Source organism: Eucyclogobius newberryi, unplaced genomic scaffold (assembly GCF_026437365.1).
Source record: "Eucyclogobius newberryi isolate DKJ021-1_F unplaced genomic scaffold, fEucNew1.0.hap1 SCAF_22, whole genome shotgun sequence".
Taxonomy (NCBI): Eukaryota; Metazoa; Chordata; class Actinopteri; order Gobiiformes; family Gobiidae; genus Eucyclogobius; species Eucyclogobius newberryi.
In genome coordinates this window covers 17936969-17957644 of record NW_027315857.1, presented here as the reverse complement: position 1 = coordinate 17957644, position 20676 = coordinate 17936969, and the positions used below count along the sequence as shown (strand labels likewise).

Sequence of the window (20676 nt, the reverse complement as noted above, 5' to 3'; positions counted from 1 at the left end):
AGCACTCGAACCCCACATGGGCCTTTCCCTGTCCCTTTTGAAGTATGGGATGGGACACTGGTGGTTCCATCTTACTCTCTCATTGGGTTTGACTCTCACGGGTCCCTCCATGCTCTGTGTTATTTTGTGTGCACCAGGAACGGTTTGAACTCTGCCGACCTTTTGCAGACAGGAAGTAAACTACATACTGCGGCTTTGTTCTGACAGAAGAGGGTTTATCTGTATCACTGTTTATTTTACGTAAATTGACCCAGGTATGACTAAAACAGACTCTGAAGACCACCTTGGGCTTAACGTTTGAGTAATTAAGGGAGTTTGTAATGTTTTTTGAAGACATTACAAGCCTTGAAATAATTATTTTTACGTCCCTGTCAACATGACAGGTACCAATCATTTGGTACCTGTCATGGCTAATTCTGAATGGGTCACAAGTGTTTTATTGATGTCTTCATTTGGCTTCATGCTGTCGCTGCCAACATTAAAGACACAGTAGACACGGGGTCTTTCCTCGTCTCCACCTCAGTCACAGTGAAGCCAAGTGTTACATACACTTCCTCATCTTTCCTCGTTTTATTAGCTTTTGGGTGACTTTTGTTTGTTTCGTTATTAGGGATGTCACAATATTAATTTTATTTACGATTATCATGAGGAGAAATATCATGATTTTACGATTATTCACAATTATCAGAAAAAAGTAAGGAAAAATTTATATAGTTTTTTTTTTAAAACAATTAACTTCCCCACTCTTTAATACAACGTATTCATTTAAAAATAAAATGGCCATAAATGGATTAAATAATATAAAAGTATGCTTATTGGCCCCTCATTGTAGCTCTTTTAAGCATTATATAATTTATTAGTGAGATGATCTCCATGGTAACGCTCGGGGGAGGGGCTTGAAACTTTCCTTTTGGCTCACGCCAACAACAAAAAAGCATTTACAGGTAAGATTACGCTCTGGAACTACCCGGTACCTCTTTCCCTCCCTCTCCCTCTGGTGGTGCATCTGATGCTCAAACACTCCCGACGTGTTGCCCCACTATTTGAGAAGGACGGCTCTAGCCAGTCACGGGCACAAAACTTGGCGAGATCATCATCAATCCATTTCTTGACAGTGATCGTCTTGAGTATCCCCCTGCAGCCGCTGGTTTTGGTTTGTGTTTGACGGCAGCAGCGTGGTGTTTATCTGCCATGATTTTCTCAGCGCGCACATGCGCTCCGCTGCTTCCGCCGCTGTACAACTACAACAATCATCGTGGACTGTAGTGTAGCGCGCTCAGTTTGTGCATAGGAATCGCGCGATGTAGGTATGTTCACCGCGCTGTTTTTGCCAATTCAAAATATATTACGGCGAAAAATTAGCTTCGGTCAGTATGTCCGGAACCTTGATTTTGGAGTCGGTCAAAACTGATTTTTGCGTCGGTCATTGACTGTGTCCGACCCGTTATTTCGAGGCTTGTATCTTCAGAGTAACCGTAGAAAACTATCCATTTAGAGCTGCTGCTGGGGACGAGGCAGAGACGTATACAGAGTCTAACCAGAACAGACAAATAAACAGTCAAATAAACAATCAAAACAAATATAATGCAAAGTAAAATGCACGTGATAAGTCTGATGGTGATTGTACACTAAGTCTGTTGCGTTTCAGTTGTCCATAGCTTGCTCCATGTAGTTTCCAAGGATACAGGAATAACGAATGCCTCAATCCATTCATACAATCATGTCATGCTTGAAAAAGAACTGGATCTTAAAGGGGTTTTTAGCTGTTTAAATAATGGTTAATCAAATAAATAAAAACAGCCAGTGTAATCCCTTTTTAAAACTGTGTGTTTTTTGAACCACATAAGCTGCACTTAGTGGGTTAAAATCCTAATAATTATTATGTCTAAAATTGAACTTTAAAAAAAAAAAAAAAAGGTGTTCTAGCCAGTCAGCCACAAGAGCAGCCAACCACGTAGGGATTGTTGTTGAAGAGTAACATACTCTATAAGATCTGCCCCTCAGGCTAGAAGCAAAGTATGAGTCAGACGTGCAGTAGCATGTTTGAAACCGCCAGTATCTGGAACACGCGTGCTTGAATGAAAACGAGGAGAGGGTTGGTGTTTTCTGATCCATTGTAAACACGTAAACACATTGTGTAAAATGTCTGTGCGCACGTATACGTCTATACTTAGACTTAGAGTTCTTATCCAGTTTGACTCTGTAATCATATCGTCACATGCAGGGCGCAGTTAAAAGGTCTTGTGTGAGAGTGGCTGAATGTGTCCACAGAAATGAAATGATGGATTTGAATGTTCATTGGAAATGGAATATTCCAATATTTTCGACCGTATGAACTGTGGCACTCGTCCTAGACTCAGATCCCAAACCACAGAACGTTGATGTTGCTCAAAAGGGAGATTTTTCTACCAACTGGTACATTTCACAATTTTTTGGCTATTTTGTAATAAACTATAACATTATGTTATTTTACATTTTCTTCATTGTAAACCACAATATTGATCTAAAACCAGTTCACTGACTTTCTAAACTGCCGCTTATCAGTTCTGCAGTTTAGAAATGTCTTCATGATGCCATTTCACTGTAGCAAGGAGCTGTCATCTATGGTTTGAGAAATGTGGCTATGTGACATTTTAAAATAATTGCCAGTGAGTACAGAGCAGTTGGCGGGGTTTGTCTGAGCACTCAAGCCTCAGTTGTAGGACAAAACAGGATTATTCTAACAAACATGACTCAGAATACAACTTTGAGTTAACAAATGATGAGGAAACACCATTTAAAGCTCATGAAAGGTGATTTTACACAACATATGCCTGTTAACAATTTGTCAAGAAAATGCAAGGCTGCAATTTAATACTTTATTTTATTTGTTGGATTATGTACAATTGACCCAGTCTGTTCATCTGGAGCCACTGGAAACCTTTTTTTTTTTTTTGCAGGTCGCGAGTGAATTCGCCGCACTTATATCGTCTAAAACTTTTCTCGAGCTTTTCAAGTTTACAGCCCATTCTGCTAGAATACAGCAGAAAGCCTCTGCAGCTGAATCGTTTTACGCTCTGCTCCTCCCCGTTTCTCCACGTGTTTGAGCTTCACTTTTCTCTGTGTGCTTCAGGCGCACATAGGATTGCGGTGATGTGAAAATATAATCCTTTATAACGCTGCAACATCATAGAACGATATCATCCCTAGGTCTTACATTCTCCCTCACTCTGCTGTGCTCTTTCACGCCACCCTCTTTTTTTAAAACTGGCTCCGCTAATGTCTCTGCTTTGGCAATTTGAGTATCTGAAAAATATTGTATTTTTTTTCCATGCCCATGTTAGTGAGACCCCCTAAACTCTTTTGATACTTCCTTCCTGTTAAAGAAAATGTACGCCGCTAACTCGCTTCAGCCGTATAGGTCTATGTCATTTCTATCCCTTTCCATGCGTGTTACTTGCCTGACCAGCCATTCCCAACACACTTTGACAGACTACTTTACAAAACCTGAGGGTCTGGGATCCAACCCAGTCGCGCCAATTTCCAAAGGGAGTGATTGACAGGCGGATTAACCAATCAGACAAACGCATTGTCCGTTCGTGTCTAAACAAACATGGTGGATTACAAGGAAAGGATAAAAATAACACAGACTGAGAAACGTTGCCGACTTCTGATGAGTCAACAAGCGACGCACTAAACGCTGTAAATCTCAGGTAAATAAAGTTATATATTTTGTTCTGAATGTTCCGAAAATATTTGAGAGACGTCTTCTGCATTTGAGAGACACGTGACACAAATTAGCGGCGATGGTTGGAGCGGTAAATGCTGGAGTTTTTTTTGACGCCCCCCAATGGTCCGAATCCAGACCGAGACGCATTCAAACAGAATGTGGGCGGGTCAGGCAAGCATGTTACTGGAAAATGTGAGGTTTTGATCCACAACGACACTTTGGCCAAATGAAATATTCGATGGTTGTCTCAGAGGTGCTCTCATATGTTATGTAAAGCAGAACTTTGTGCTCAGAACAAAGCGGTCTCAAAGAAAAGAAAGATATTGACTTTGGTTGACACTGTTAATAATGGTTGGGCTTAAATAAGTGAAATGTGAATGTATTAAACTACAACTATAATACAATACATTAGAATACAGAAATTAGCAATATATAGTCATTTCAGGAACATTCAGCAGCCCTGGTAAAAGGTTTATTTTTTACTTTCTTTTAATGCAGTAAAAATTGCTTGGAAATATCAAATTTTTTGGCAAAAGCGTTCAGCCCTTATCAGGTTTACAAAATATATTTATTTTTTCACTTAAATAATTGCAGTCATTGCAATTTGTTAATGGCGATCGTTAGAATTAACATTTTGATTCTAGTCTGATATATCTTTAAAGCCCTAAAGTCCAACATTGTTATTTTGTCTGTAGGTTTATCCAATCGTTTTGCTTACTCAATATTTGAGTAAGCAAAACACTATAGGCAAAAACTCAATATTTGCCTATAGTGATATTTAGATTTAAAACATCCATAGCAAGGCCCGCAAATCTGTCTTGGTAGAAAAGATCACAAATTCACTTTTCACTTTAGTAAAAATGACAACAAACTGTCTGGGATCTGCCAATATTTATTCGGGACAACCAGTTGCCTAAAGTGAGCTCGGACTTGTTCTCTGTAAAAGTTCAAAATGCTGTGTGTTTTATTACAATCCAACTCAAATTCACTGAGAAATGAGTCTAATAAGGAACTGAATTTGTACGCATGGACAAAATGATACAGCAGTCTGTATTTTATAACTATTTATGTATCTTTGTGTAAATATCTCGTTACAATGTGGACACCTGCGGCTTATTGACAGGTGCGGCCTTTATATGTACAGTTTATATTTTCTTTGTAAATTTTGTTGGTGCGCTCTTATAAGTTTGTGGTAAAAATGAGTTGTTTTTTTAATTAAAATGATATAATTTGGGGTTAAATTTAGGTTAACATTACGTCAGCCACTCCGGCTGCTAAACAATCTGCACACCACATCCACCTTGGAAAAACTCATTGGTCTATCTCTCATCTATTACACAGTCGTTAGAGCTTTTATCATTTGAACTCACTCGCCACATTTATCTTGACATTTGCCTGATGGAGCCTTCCCATTACACCCATTAGCAGTCACATTATCTGCTCCAACTGAGAAACCCAATCGGAAACCATCGAACCACACTTAGCCGCATTAACGGACCAAACTACTGCTTCCCACTCCAGCTGCACCTTGCCATTAAGTCACTATGGAACGCTGTTAATCCTAATACCTCCATTTGGACGTCACATACCACAGGCTATAACCAAAGTTACCAAACCCCCTTCTCACCCGGCCCCGGCCCCTCGCGACCTCCCGACACAACGTAAAAAGGATTCCTGCATCTCTAAGTAGCATGTGCGTGGTGTCATGTGGACATGTTCAGGACCCGGCTCTCCTTTTGTCCCCGCAGACCGAGCAGATCCTCCTACATCTGTATGATGGGACGAACGGACACGCCACTGGACAGGTCAGTACCACTTTCACTTCTGTTGCTGGACCAGTCTTGACCACAGTTTGTGGGCGTTACAAAAATAATGGCCGTGGTTCTTGTTTGGGTGTTCTAAAGTATAACGTTAAGCCTCAAATGATGATACTGGATAGAATTGAGAAAAATGCTTTTGTTCTATAAATTCTAATCTGTGGTAAATGTTGAATAAGTGGTTTGTGATGGTGTAATCGCCAACTCCAGTTCAATAAAAGTAATAAGTTACAGTACAAGTAGTAAGTTACAGTACACTTATGCTTTGCACCCGGAGGAAGGCCATGCATTGGTGTGTATTTTAAACCAATAGCCATGTTGGAATAAAGGCTGTTTAATTAATGTTTTTGTAAATAAACAGAATACCTTGCTGTTTCTTGTCTTTGGAATATATTTCTACATATAGTTTGCTATTTTATACCCAAATAGGCAACAAATCGTCAACGTTTGTTATCAATTTTACTATACTTTACTTGAACTTTTGAAATAATCATATTTTCATGAATTATCCAGCTTGTTATATTTTCTGGTTGCTGTATAAAAGAAACTATGAAGGCCACAGAATTATTATGTGAATGTTAAATATGCTTACACATTCAAATACAGACAAAATACTATCATCCTGCCACGGCTCGGCACTTCCGTTTTAATGGGACTTCCGTTGTAATGGGACTTTTGTTCGAGTGGAATACAAGGGAAAAGTCTTGCAGCTTATATGCTATAAAGTAGATTGATTTGTGTAAAACAAGTCAACAATGCACCAATTCTCTGCGCAGCCTCCAAACGACTTTTTAGTCTGTGTAGAACTTATTTTATCTGGAGATTGGCAGATCTATGTAGACTAATACAACCGGGAGGAGGATTACTTTGTATGGCAGCGATCAGGCCAACTTCTGGAATGAGGGGAATACAAACAAATTCTCTTTAGTTGTTTTGTGCTCATCAAATTTATTCCATTTAAAGCTGTCTTTTATGTCTTCATTAATATTCATAATTTGCCCTTATGATATGTGAAATTATTCTAGAATTGGAGGTTTAATCTTCTGTGTGTTTTTGTTTTTTTTACATCCAGGGGCTGCTTGGTGGGGATTATATTCTTCATACTGGGCCTGGGGACGCTGCTGCCATGGAACTTCTTCATGACAGCCTCACTGGTAAAAAACAACAAAACCTCACCAATTATATAATATTATCAGTTTGTCTCAGTACAAGGGATGCTATATATGTATTTTTCATTCTGGCCTGGATAAAAGTTCTTTTTGAAACATGAAATTTGGTTTATTTTTATTCATGAGGGCAGCCAGCCACAGTGAAGAGGTCAGACACATACTGTAACTACCAGTGATATTCTCTTGTTTGTGCCTTTTCCAATTATTCTAGCTGTTGTCTCCACAGACCAGTCTAATAAAGCAGTAGCGTTCTGTGACTTATATATGAAGGGGAAACACTCTACCTACGGAGCTAACCTACTTTACTAGTAATATTCTCACGTCACTGTCTCAGTGGAAATGCACCTACCATGAACATTTCAGACCCCTATATCATTTCTAAGTGTGAGAAGTTGCAAAATCACTGGGTGTTTATAAAAAAACGTATTTTCCTCTCTGTATTTATGAAAAAATGTAATATAGAGACAATTTTGGATTAAGACAATAAAATAGATTTTATTGGTCAATCACTACTTTCCTTGATTGCCCTGTCAACACGACACTGTAATAAAGCCATGAAAGGTTAAAGAATCTTTATTTTTTCATCAACTAAGAGTGAGAATAACATAAAACTTGTGTATCCTCCGCAGCACAGAGTTGTGGGAACATTCATCATTAAACTGATAAATTACACTAGGCTTGTGCACAAAACATTGATATGCTAAATGCAGTTACTGCTGTCATTTGAGCCATAGTACGCTTTATGTCAGGGGAGTCCAAAGTTTTTTCAGTTCGAGGCCGTAGTTGGGACATGCCTGCTTTAAGTGATCATCAATCAGCAGTTACCACAACAGCCCTATTCTACTGTAGAGTTGAGTTTGATGGCAACACGCAGGGATTATTTTCTGTGTCTTAACTGCTGAACGAGCTCTTGCAGCTGTCCAGCACACTGTGGAGCGAGTGCAAGCGAAATAATAAAAGCTTTCACCTGCTGTATTCTGGAGGTGGTCTGTTATCACCAAATTCAATTAGATGAAGCGTGGTTTGTGTGAACACTGCCGCTTGTGCTCGAACAGAACAAATATTAGTCAGTGACTGTGCACATTTCACAAATGAATCATAAACATCAGAGAAAGATTGTGATAAAAGCTTGGTGGTTATTCAGTTTCTGTTGTGAAGAAATCCTCTAATGGTTATCATATTAGCCATGTTATAATGCTGTTCCTATTTATTTGTTGTAATGTGTTTTACAGACACACTCACTTGTGGCTATTGTAAATCATATGTCCATCTTCAGTAATACATATCCTTTTTTATTTTATTTATATTTTCAAAATTAAGAAAAATGAGAAGGAAAAAACAAAACATAAGACAAAAAAAGTACAAAAGCAGAGCCAGAGATACAAAAAGATACAAAAATAAGACTGGGCATCCCGAACAGGTTTTTCCAAATCCACTTATTTATATTGGTGGTTTTCTAAAATGTCCAGTGTTGGGTAGCAAAACAAACACTTTACGTTACTGCTCTACTGTGTTTATAAAAGTAACTCGTTAGTTATTATTTTATAACCTATATCGTTTGCAGACAATCCCTTTGCGTTGCTGAACACAGTAACATAATCATCATTCAAATATCAAATAAACCAGCAAAGTAAACGCATTTGACTGAGCTTTATTTATCTTTTATGTTGACAGATGACCACAATAAGCCCGGTTAGGCCCGTCCTCAAGCAATAAAAAACATCACTAGCACAAAATTAGTGGATTAGCAAGAGCAGAAATGCAAAACAACACGGCGCACTTGTTTTATTTAACTCAAACTCGCCACATCGCAGTTGCCCTACCTTTACTCCTCGGCTACAAAATAGTGGAAGGAGAAATTTTTCTAAGTGTATTTCTCTTTGGCGTAAGGACACTAGTTGCACAGTGCACATTCTCACAATGTGCGCTGTCTAGGCACTGTCTCTACTCTGCGGCCGGGAAACAAACCTGGCTCTGGGAGATGAGACTTAACCAAAACACCTAGTGATTTGAAAAAGTAACTTGGAATACTAGATTACATGGGTGCACAAAACGAATGTGTTACGTTCCTCTTTACTCTAAAAAAGTAATTGAGTACTCTAACGTGTTACCAACGTTTTACCCCTAACTCTGAAAATGTGACCATACATTTTAAATACCCATAAAGCCATAGCATACAAAGTGAGCAGTTTATGTAATGCAAGAAGTCAACTTTCCACTTCAGATACTAGTATTATGCTCTCCTTTTGTTGTTGACATATGTACTTTCCCAGTCTTAAAGGCATGACCTGTGGGGACCCCTAATCCCCCCGTGGTCTCATGACCTCAGTAACTATGCGATCGTGAGCCTCGTCTCCTTCTCACACAGGTTATTTTCAGAAACAACACAGTCTTACTACGAGGAGACTTTGGTGATATTTCTGCTCTTTAATAATGACTTTTTTCAGACATTTTACATTTGTCTGATACATTTAAAGACACATTTCTAACACATTGCACATCCTAAGCAAGAGGTGGTCTGGGGCCCTTTTTAATATGAACATTTACATTTAAGAAATCATTGCTTATCATAACTACTGTTACATTTTCAAGACTATTAGTGCGTGCATCATCATTTATGGGGCCTTTTTCAGTCTGAGGCCCTTGTGTACCCCATTGTGGCAGCTCTGCACCCACCTCTGTTTAACACATGCTGCTTTTTGTATCCTTTAGATTTATCCTAAGACATTTTCAAGGTGTAACGACTGTCCAGAGGACTCCAGTGAGCCCAGAATAAGCTGGTGCTTTCCTCTTTTGTGCTGCAGTATTTCCAGGGCCGTCTGAACACCACAGAATGGAGCAACGGGACCACCACGGTGCGCAGAGAGTACTACTTCAACAACTGGATGACCCTGCTCTCCCAGCTGCCCCTGCTGCTCTTCACCCTGCTCAACTCCATCCTTTACCAAAGGTTTGTATCAGTAACGGCCGGAAATATTTAAAAGTAAAATATCCTTTGAAAGATTCTGATTTTCAAGACCTCAGATTGAACATTCGAAATCCAGTGTGTAAAATATATAGTGAATAACAAGGCACTTAATCAGTTCATTTTAGCTATTTCAATTTTAGATTTTTCACCGTGAATTTTACACTCACAATTTTTAAACTGACTCAAATATGTAGATGTATTCTGCAAAATTCTGTAGCTGAAATTTCAGGGGGGGAAGTTTGTTCAGGGTTTATAGATATTCTGCAGCAGTTAATAAATAATAATAATAAAAAATCTGATGAACCAAGGATCTTCCATACATTTGAGTGAGAAAAGAAACCGCAAAATTTGGAAGTAGGTATTTTAATCATCTGGTTCCTAATCCTTTGGCACGTCGTATAAATTAAATTAATGCATTTTCAGCATAAAAACAGATTTTCTTTCATACATCAAAGTGAAACGGGGACGATGTTTGTGGCTCTTTTCCAGGGTTGTAATGGAACATATTTATAATTACTTTATTAGATGCAGACAATGAAGTGCTGCTTTTATAATACAAACTAAATATGGAAATTATTTTTAGTATGATGAAAACACTAATTCCAAACCATTCTCAATTAGTCACGGTAGTGATCACACAAATTGAATAAAAATATGTCTAAAATAATACATTTAAAAAAGTGTTGAAGTAAAGGCCCAGAAAAAAATCTGCTATGATTTTAGAATTAACATTAAAACATTTGTATATACGTGTATATAGAGAGACTCCATTCTACATAAATCAAGAAGAGGTTTGTGAAGTTGTTGGTGAGTTGATGGCGTGTGGAGTGTTTACTGCTGTGAGGCAAATTGACCCCAATGAAAAGGTCACACCCCTTGGCTCCAAATGACATCGGAAAGACCAAAGGTCACACAAGTGGTCATTTAAAAATAAACGCATCTTTAATCATCATTGACAGAAACGCACATTATTTGACCAAGTATGGTTTTATTTCTGTCCCTCCTCGGCCCCTGAGAGCTCAGGCTGCCAAGACTCATCCCATCTGAGCCTGGTCCAGTTTTAGTCATTAACTTAAGTGGACCCTTAAATCAAGTGAAGAACACAAACTGTGTAACAACTGAAAATGTAGTCTATCTTATTGTGACCTTGAATGATGAACTAAAATGTGTAATTCATTCCATTTGTGCTTCGTCTGGAACAAACGCCACTGTCAATTCTAAAAGGTCCAATAATGATCTATGGAACGCTCTGATTTGTGGAAGTGCAGACGTTTTGGCTTCAATTCCTCTGAAATTCAGGCCAAGTCAGAACGTGCCAAGAAATCTATCACCAAGAATGAAAATCTGCAGCAAAAGGACCTGTTTTGTTATTTCTTATTGGAGCATCGTTTGGTGCGTTGCAGGATCTCGGAGATGGTGCGGATCGCGGGCAGCCTGGTCTTCATCCTGCTCCTCTTCCTCCTCACCGCAGTGCTGGTCAAAGTACCCATGGAGGAGGACCGCTTCTTCTCCGTCACCATGGCGACCATCTGGTTCATCAACTGTAAGCAGCAAACATAAACTAGGGCAAGCACAAAGTCCTCATTAGATTCATAAGGACGCACTTTTCCAAACTTGTCACACTTTAAGGCGAGTGAGGCCTTATGACTTGGTTTACGATCCGCCGGACTTAAATGATTTTCTACAATATAAATAAAATAAATTATTATGTTTTTTTTTTTTTTATTTATAAAGTACCGTCGACAACGCAAAATAGCATTAAATTAAATGTAAAAAGCGGTATTAAGTCAAAAGACAAGAGCGCGTGAAGCAATTTCTCGCCAAAATCCTGCGGAAGTCTGAAGAGGCTGCTCCGAGCTGCTCTGTCCCTGCCAGTTTCCCTGCTGCTGCGCCTTTAGATCGCAAATTCACATTTTAAACCCGTTTACCACATTTTCTTCAGCGCATTTTGCCGTGACTGGGTGGGTGGGGGAGGGTGCGCACTTTAGCGTCAGTTCTGTCTGTCTAAAACACACTAAATCTACTGTTACGCGCCTCTCGCCCCCCTCTCCTCCAGTGGTGCGTTTTGGGCAAACCCGGACGAAAACATCTTTTGAAATTTGAGAAGATATTTATATTTCGTCCGCCTGTGCAATATATTTCATTTAAAAATCCATAGACCAAGTAATAAAATAACTGCGGCCTTATGGCAGGTGTAGAATAACATCTTTTTTCTAGAGATGTAATATTTTGTTAAAATTTGTGAGTATACTATAGAAAAAGTTAAAATTTGACGAGGTTTGTTGTTTTTTTATATTTTTATCTATAAATGCCAAATCTTGTGCATGTACATTTGAAAAAGGAATAGACAATTTTTCTTATGTTGAGAAAGCAAACATACTTCAGATGGCGCCCTCTACAAGCTTCCATTTGTCTTCTAATATTTAACTCTTCCGTGAGTAGGACTTGCTCATTGTAGTTTTTGTGCTAATCCGTGGCGCTTTGTCCCCAGCGTTCGGCGCGGTGCTGCAGGGCAGTCTGTTTGGGCTGGTGGGTCTGCTGCCTCTGAAGTACAGTGCCATCTTCATGAGCGGGCAGGGCCTGGCCGGGACCTTTGCGGCCGTCGCCATGCTGCTTGCCATAGCCAGTGAGTCCCACACAAACACTAATCCTCCTGAACTGGGCACGCTGCCGCACAGATGTGGGCCGACTGCGCATGGAGCAAACAAGAGAGAAGTCTTTGAAGGTTCCAAATGATTCTAAATGTCGCGCTGTGCCATCGACTCTCATATTGATGGATATGAACCTTTTTTAAAGCTATAAAACATGAGCTGATGTAGACTCCTCCCCCTCAGAGCTGTGTAACCTGTAACCAAACCGTCACACATGGTGTTTGTGTAACAGCTGCTGTTTTGATAAAGTATTCTCCATTTATCTATAACTCATGACAAATATCAAACCAGACCATGATCGAGATTAAATTAAGCCCAGTTTAAAATTGTTGCGCCACAAATTTGTGTTCAATCTGTGTGTTGTAAGCACAGAACACATTTTAGAGAATTAAAGGGGCAGTTTAAAGACAAAAAGGTTGTCTTGATATTACTGCTGTCGACTGCCGATTTAAATAAATGAAAACATCAGATTAATCACACTTGAAACGATGAATCACCTTTTAATTGAACAGTGCGCTTACGATAATGTCATTCTTTATACAGAACATAAAACATTCTAATTTGTATTACAAGTCTCTTTCATAATAAATCACATGTGTGGTCACATGTTTCAGGTAATATACATGATCATATGATGGGATTGGCCTGGCATTTATCAGTGTTCTGTTCTAATTCAGTAGAACTTTTGGCCCATATTTTGTGCCTCCTCTTGAAGCTCACGCTGTTCAACTCGAGATCCGCAACGTTTTTAGTTTTTTTTGTAAGCATGAGCCAAGCATGAGCCGTAGAGTATCCTGCTGTAAATGTGACTGACCGCTCTGCTCCTGTTCTTCACTCACGTAAAGCCGAAAACAGTGCGTTTGGTCCAAACAGATCACGTGATTAATCTGCGACTATTCATGATTAATCTGTCCATTTTGTCTGAACACGTTAACCTCTTGTGATTAAATCACTTTGACAGCACTGCTTTATATTGAACTGTTTACTTAAACATACAGTGTGGTTATATCACAGTTCTCATTGTTCATTGTCCCTTGTCCCATTGTCAGTGAACCGTAGGGAACCAGAGAAACATCAGCCGTAGGAGGCTTTGCTTGTTTTGGTCCTTTAGGTGTTTAAAGCTCATGTTATGTTACATCAGGCTGCAGTAAAAGCATGATGTCATGACCTGCATATTCACTCATGAGCTTTTTTCCATTGCTCTAAGTCTTTGACAGTTTGGGCTCCACCCCCTTTTTAAAAATCCTTTCTTTGGACTAAAAGGATAATTTTTTTTAAATTGAACTCTGAACAAACATGTGACTGTCGGGTCTGGTTCTTCCTCAGGTGAGACGGACTCTGAGACGGCCGCTCTGGGCTACTTCATCACTCCATGTGTGGGAACCCTGGTGACCCTCTGCAGTTACCTGTTCCTGCCACGCCTGGTGAGCCCCACAACTGTTCTCTTTAGAGTTCATTTCCTCCAGCCGCGTCACTGAAACTCAACCTTTTGATCTTATTTTTTGTTTTTACAGGAGTTTGCACAGTTTTATTTGGACAAAAGCGGCAAGTATGAAGCGGGAACAACAGATGAGCTGCTGAAAGGTGCCCAGACATTTTATCAACGTTCAGTACTGTTTTATTTTTTTTTTTAATTGTTCCAATGAGTAAATATGCTAATAGATTCACAAACGTTTAAATTATTTTTTTATTAACAAACCATAAAAAAATGAGGTCAAAGGTTCTTTAACGTTGAAAAGTCCTCAAAATGGCGTCTTAATAGTTTGGCTTCTACAATAATCGATTTACCGTGACTATATAAAAATGATTGTAGCTGTAATCGTGCTCTACTGTACAAACTAAAACGCATAATACAAAAAGACCTGTTAAAACAATAACAGTGGGATTATTACATCAGAAATGTCAAAGAATAAACCAAATTGGATTTTCACTAATAACACACTTTTTCTCAAATTTTCTCAGTCTGGAAGACTTAAGTCACCATATTTCAATCTTTATTTGGTTGATTGTGTATTTTAAAAGTCTCTATGTACAAAATAAATAATATTAAAATCAGTTGTAGTCCTACATAACAGTAATATGTCATCTCTAAATGGACACGAGCCTGATCTGGAGCAATGACCACTCTTCCAGTTCTAGTGAGTGAAGTTCTGTTGATTCTTGGAGCTTTGGAAAAGTCAATTTGTCTTGTTAATGCCGTGTGACAGTTTGACTGCCACGGCCCCGACAGAACAGACTTGCATTTGTTTCTCGGCTCTTCACAGCTCGAATCGAATCAATTTAGTATCAATTTAGTGGGCAATTATCTCATTAAGTCAGTTGACCCTCCGTTTCTCCAGACAAAGTGTGGCCTGTGGAACACATGTCGGCCCCACCCACACACACGCCGGCCCCACCCACACATGAACACACTCCGCTTTGTCTTGAGACCAACACTTTCAGAACCACTGTGTTAAAGTACTTCACAGTGTTAAAGTACTTCACAGTGTAATGGTCTATGAAGGCTCTTTTTAAGGATGAGGGAAGCTTGAGAGATCCGAGACTGTAAATATGAGCACGATATAGTTCCAGGTAGTTTTGAAGGCTCTGTGCTGCTAATTTCACTTTTATCTCCTCAGAATTTTCTCTGCCATGTGACCCTTAAATATTGGTTTATTTTAGTGAGACAGACAGCGAGTTATGAGGGGATAATTAGTGGGTTAAGACCTGTTCATACAGTGTACTTTGTTTGTAAAGTTAGACATTTGGGAAAACCATTATTAAGGATGTAGATTTATCCACATCTCGCCATGTGCTAATGGTCTTAGCCCTACTGTACTGGACTAGATGTAGAACTGTTAAACAAAATCAATCAATCTATTTTTATATAATATATATATACATTTTGACAAATACAATTTCTATAAGGCTGAAAAATGCAAGTATTGTGACAAATTAGATGGGACAAAATGAATGATATCAACTTAAAAAATCCTTGCTTGAAAAAGTGGATTTGAATATAGAAAATGAATAACATTCTTTCATCCTGCTATATCGGTGCCATAAACGGTGAAGCGGCCCTAGAACTGACCCTTGTGGTACACCTAGAATAACATGGCGCTTCTTTATTGCTATTTAATTGTGTAAAATTGACATTCTTGTGAAACTTGTTAAAATGGACACTGATTGACGCTTGTGCCTTCAGAGAATAAGCCCGTGGAGAATGGGAAGCTGAACGGCCACGCGAACGGCTCGGTGCCCAACAGTGCCACGGACAAAGGCGTCGGCCCCTCTGAGATGGAGCTGGAGTCCTGCCCTGACAAGAGCAAACAGGCTTTTCTCTCCCTGGAGCCCGAGGAGCCGAGGCAGAACAAGGCCTCAGTCATCGAGGTCTTCAAGAAGGTCAGTCAAGTCCCCAAGGTCTGAAGCGGGCGTTTGGCTGTAGTAGATCGAAGAAAAATACCTTAGAAAACACGCATGAAAGGAAAGAGTGGCCCAGTAGAAGCAGTGGCCCAGTAGAAGCAGTGGCCCAGTAGAAGCAGTGGCCCAGTAGAAGCAGTGGCCCAGTAGAAGCAGTGGCCCAGTAGAAGCAGTGGCCCAGTAGAAGCAGTGGCCCAGACGCCTAAACAAAAAAACAGAAGTATCCACTGGACTCAACAGTTTTACAAAAGCTGAAAATGTTTCCACTTTAAATATTTGTCTCTTTTTGTGAAAATGCTCAGTGTTTTGATGTTGATGTGAATATGTTTTTGTCTGGTGTTTATTCCTCAGAGTGAACCCTCTTTGTCTTTGTCCCGTCACAGATCTGGGTGATGGCGTTCTGTGTGACCTTCGTGTTCACGGTCACTCTCTCCGTGTTCCCCGCTGTCACCGCTGACGTCAAAACTGCTTTCCCTGGAAAATGGGGTATAACATCCACACATGATAACATCTACACATGATAACATCTACACATGATAACATCTACACATGATAACATCTACGCATGATAACATCTACGCATGATAACATCTACACATGATAACATCTACGCATGATAACATCTACGCATGATAACATCTACGCATGATAACATCTACACATGATAACATCTACGCATGTTAACATCTACGCATGATAACATCTACGCATGTTAACATCTACGCATGATAACATCTACGCATGATAACATCTACGCATGATAACATCTACGCATGATAACATCTACACATGATAACATCTACGCATGATAACATCTACGCATGATAACATCTACGCATGATAACATCTACACATGATAACATCTACGCATGTTAACATCTACGCATGATAACATCTACGCATGTTAACATCTACGCATGATAACATCTACGCATGATAACATCTACGCATGATAACATCTACGCATGTTAACATCTACGCATGATAACATCTACGCATGATAACATCTACGCATGATAACATCTACGCATGATAACATCTACGCATGATAACATCTACGCATGATAACATCTACGCATGTTAACATCTACGCATGATAACATCTACGCATGATAACATCTACGCATGATAACATCTACGCATGATAACATCTACGCATGATAACATCTACGCATGATAACATCTACGCTTGTTAACATCTACGCATGATAACATCTACGCATGATAACATCTACGCATGATAACATCCACGCATGATAACATCCACGCATGATAACATCCACGCATGATAACATCTACGCATGATAACATCTACGCATGATAACATCTACGCATGATAACATCTACGCATGATAACATCTACGCATGATAACATCCACGCATGATAACATCCACGCACGATAACATCCACGCACGATAACATCCACGCACGATAACATCCACGCACGATAACATCCACGCACGATAACATCCACGCACGATAACATCCACGCACGATAACATCCACGCACGATAACATCCACGCACGATAACATCCACGCACGATAACATCCACGCACGATAACATCCACGCACGATAACATCCACGCACGATAACATCCACGCACGATAACATCCACGCACGATAACATCTTATCTACGCACGATAACATCCACGCACGATAACATCCACGCACGATAACATCCACGCACATAACATCTTATCTTATCTACGCATGATAACATCCACGCACGATAACATCCACACACGATAACATCCACGTACGATAACATCCACGCACGATAACATCCACGCACGATAACATCCACGCACGATAACATCCACGCACGATAACATCCACGCACGATAACATCCACGCACGATAACATCCACGCACGATAACATCCACGCACGATAACATCCACGCACGATAACATCCACGCACGATAACATCCACGCACGATAACATCCACGCACGATAACATCCACGCACGATAACATCCACGCACGATAACATCCACGCACGATAACATCCACGCACGATAACATCCACGCACGATAACATCCACGCACGATAACATCCACGCACGATAACATCTTATCTACGCACGATAACATCCACGCACGATAACATCCACGCACATAACATCTTATCTTATCTACGCATGATAACATCCACGCACGATAACATCCACACACGATAACATCCACGTACGATAACATCCACGCACGATAACATCCACGCACGATAACATCCACGCACGATAACATCCACGCACGATAACATCCACGTACGATAACATCCACGCACGATAACATCCACGCACGATAACATCCACGCACGATAACATCCACGCACGATAACATCCACGCACGATAACATCCACGCACGATAACATCCACGCACGATAACATCCACGCACGATAACATCCACGCACGATAACATCCACGCACGATAACATCCACGCACGATAACATCCACGCACGATAACATCCACGCATTATTCCCATGAAGCACATAAAACAAAGACTCATGATGTGGTGCTTTTCAGACCGATACTTCATCTCCGTCTGCTGCTTTTTAATGTTCAACATAAACGACTGGATCGGCCGGACCATCACCACATTATTTCAGTGGGTAAGTCTCAGCTACACAAAGGTTTCTGTTTGTCTCTCAAGGTCCAGAACACCTTCTGGTTCTGTTAAAAAGTGTGAAGTATAAATACATAAATGAGGTCTTAAAAGCATTTCAAAGTATTAAATGTGATGGGGCCAAATTTAAGACCTATAATTAAGTCTTACATTTCAAATATAAATGTCTTAAATGTCATAGTCATATATATATTATTGTCAGAATATTCTTTTTTTTTTACAATTTGATATAATCACTCATGTAAGTTAGATGTCTGTCCGGTCGTGTCTCACACCCTCGTGGTCCAATCGTGTCTCAGGTGGTCCGGTCGTGTCTACTGTTGTCTTACTGTTGTCTTACGTGGTCCGGTCGTGTCTTGCAGCCGGGTAAAGAGTCGCCCCTGTTCCCGGTGCTGGTGGTGTCCCGCGTGGTCTTCGTGCCGCTCCTGATGCTGTGCAACGTGCAGTCGCGCTCCTTCCTCCCGGTCTTCTTCCCGCACGACGCCGCCTTCTCCGTCATCATGTCCCTGTTCTCCTTGTCCAGCGGATACTTCGTGTGCCTGTCCATGTCCTACGCGCCGCAGTGAGTACCAGGAAGTGAAACCGCACCATGTCAAGTATTTTGTAACCGGTCAAGCATTTCTGTACTTCTGTGCTCCTGTTTGTTTTTGATATGAAGCCTCTGTTTACCCTCCCGTCACCACGACAACACAACTCATGTCTGTTTCCTCTTTTCAGAATGGTGGCACCTAAAGACGCAGAAACGGCCGGCGCTCTGATGACCTTCTTCCTGGCGCTGGGCCTGTCCATCGGGGCGGGGCTCTCGTTCCCTCTCAGATTATTGGTGTAAATGAATAAATAAATGTAAATTAGCCGTGAGATCCTAAAAACACGGGGCCCAAAAAAGCTCCTAAAATACTAGAGTGAAACGGGTTAGAAATACACCCTTATTTTTGTTATTTATGTTTTTTATCTTTGTAGTTTGCAGGGCATTTACGAGTTGGAAAATGAGGATTATTTTTATTATTCTGACTATATTCAATTTTGTACGTTTAAGTATGCGTTAGAGTAACTATTGTAGATCAATTTCTTATGTTACTGTTAAATATGAAAAAAAAATGCAGCCTGAGACGGGAAGTATTACAGGAATTCCTTTATTTATATTTTCATTCCGAGTTGTTTGGCGCCATCTGCTGGTCAGGACTGAGGGTGACGGCGGGTTTGACATGTTTTTGCTGCATGAACGGGTCTGAAAAAGAATGCATATTGTAATCTGTTATTGTAATACGTGTACTAGAGCAAAGTACTGTATTATATTTTGAATCGTGCCATGCAATAACTTGAGGTAGAATCTGGACGGACGCGCGGTTCAAGGGTCATAACCAGTGCATTATGTTCACGACTTTTTGTTTGAATTATTGCATAAATGTATGTGAAGAGATTGATCACCTACAATCAATAATTAGGTACAATTGATTAGAAAGAAAATCTGTCAAAATAACATGTTTTTGATTTACAAGCTATGCTACTAATTTCACTCAAATCTAGCCGAGTCTTTGCTCTTTAGACGTTTGTTTTACTTTTATAGTTTTACTTCCTGGATGGACACAATGTCATCGATCTGGAAGTTGGTTTTGTGTGTCATTTTTTTTAAGTTAAAGCACTTATTGATCAGAAACTTTATCTTTCTAGAGCTTTGATCAAATAAATCTCAAATGTGCTGATTTTATACTTCAGAATCAGAAAATGTTGTATTGTTTGTTGCTAATGAACAGAATTCTTAAACATAGGAACTTGCTTTGGTGATGCAACGTAGAACAATGAGGAAAAAAACAATTTAAATCTGCTTTTGAATGAAAATAAATCCAGGCTTACTATGTTCACAAAATCAGCACTTTTATTTTGTTACATGAACTCTTAAACTGTCTGAAAAATGTGCCTGTTATGATAAATATGTATCATATTTTTACAAGTTCCATCCCACAAAACGAAGTAATAAATAAAACGACATGAAAACCTGCCACTTGATGCCGAACTTTGTCAAATGTTTAGTTTTTTTGACTCAACAGAATGAGCTACACTGGGACTTGCTCCTGTAACTTCTCCAGATGAAGTACATTTGTTGTACTGACTTTACTCCACACAAAGGATTTAAAGTGTAAAAAGGAGATGAATTCTTGTCTGTTCCACAAATGCTGCTCATTTCCTTCAGTGTAAATTGTACATGCAAATCCCTTCTGAAACTCTTATGATTTTTAAACGCTCTTAGCTCAAAGGGCTAGTTTTGTAGAGCCAAGTTGAGCCTTAACTTCATTGTTGTGCATCTGAGCCGCTGTGGGCCCCTGGGGGCC

General features: G+C 39.8%; 1 protein-coding gene across 1 annotated transcript; it reads left to right on the top strand.

The window, feature by feature from the left end:
* The first annotated feature begins 5377 nt into the window (after positions 1 to 5377).
* LOC140371855 (equilibrative nucleoside transporter 2-like) lies at positions 5378 to 19176 on the top strand. The gene is made up of 12 exons (XM_072459083.1): positions 5378 to 5514; positions 6599 to 6680; positions 9500 to 9645; positions 11067 to 11206; positions 12155 to 12289; positions 13641 to 13738; positions 13829 to 13898; positions 15499 to 15695; positions 16097 to 16199; positions 18247 to 18332; positions 18709 to 18908; positions 19064 to 19176. The coding sequence occupies exons 1-12, from the start codon at positions 5423 to 5425 to the stop codon at positions 19173 to 19175; spliced, it is 1461 nt and encodes a 486-aa protein (XP_072315184.1). The 5' UTR covers positions 5378 to 5422; the 3' UTR covers position 19176.
* Positions 19177 to 20676: the final 1500 nt, after the last annotated feature.

Bases quoted from the DNA above. Each gene is read 5' to 3' on its own strand.
- LOC140371855 (XM_072459083.1), top strand. From the start codon at position 5,423: ATGTTCAGGACCCGGCTCTCCTTTTGTCCCCGCAGACCGAGCAGATCC. The intron at 5,515-6,598 runs GTCAGTACCACT...TTTTACATCCAG, and splicing joins ACGGACACGCCACTGGACAG to GGGCTGCTTGGTGGGGATTA. The intron at 12,290-13,640 runs GTGAGTCCCACA...GTTCTTCCTCAG, and splicing joins CATGCTGCTTGCCATAGCCA to GTGAGACGGACTCTGAGACG.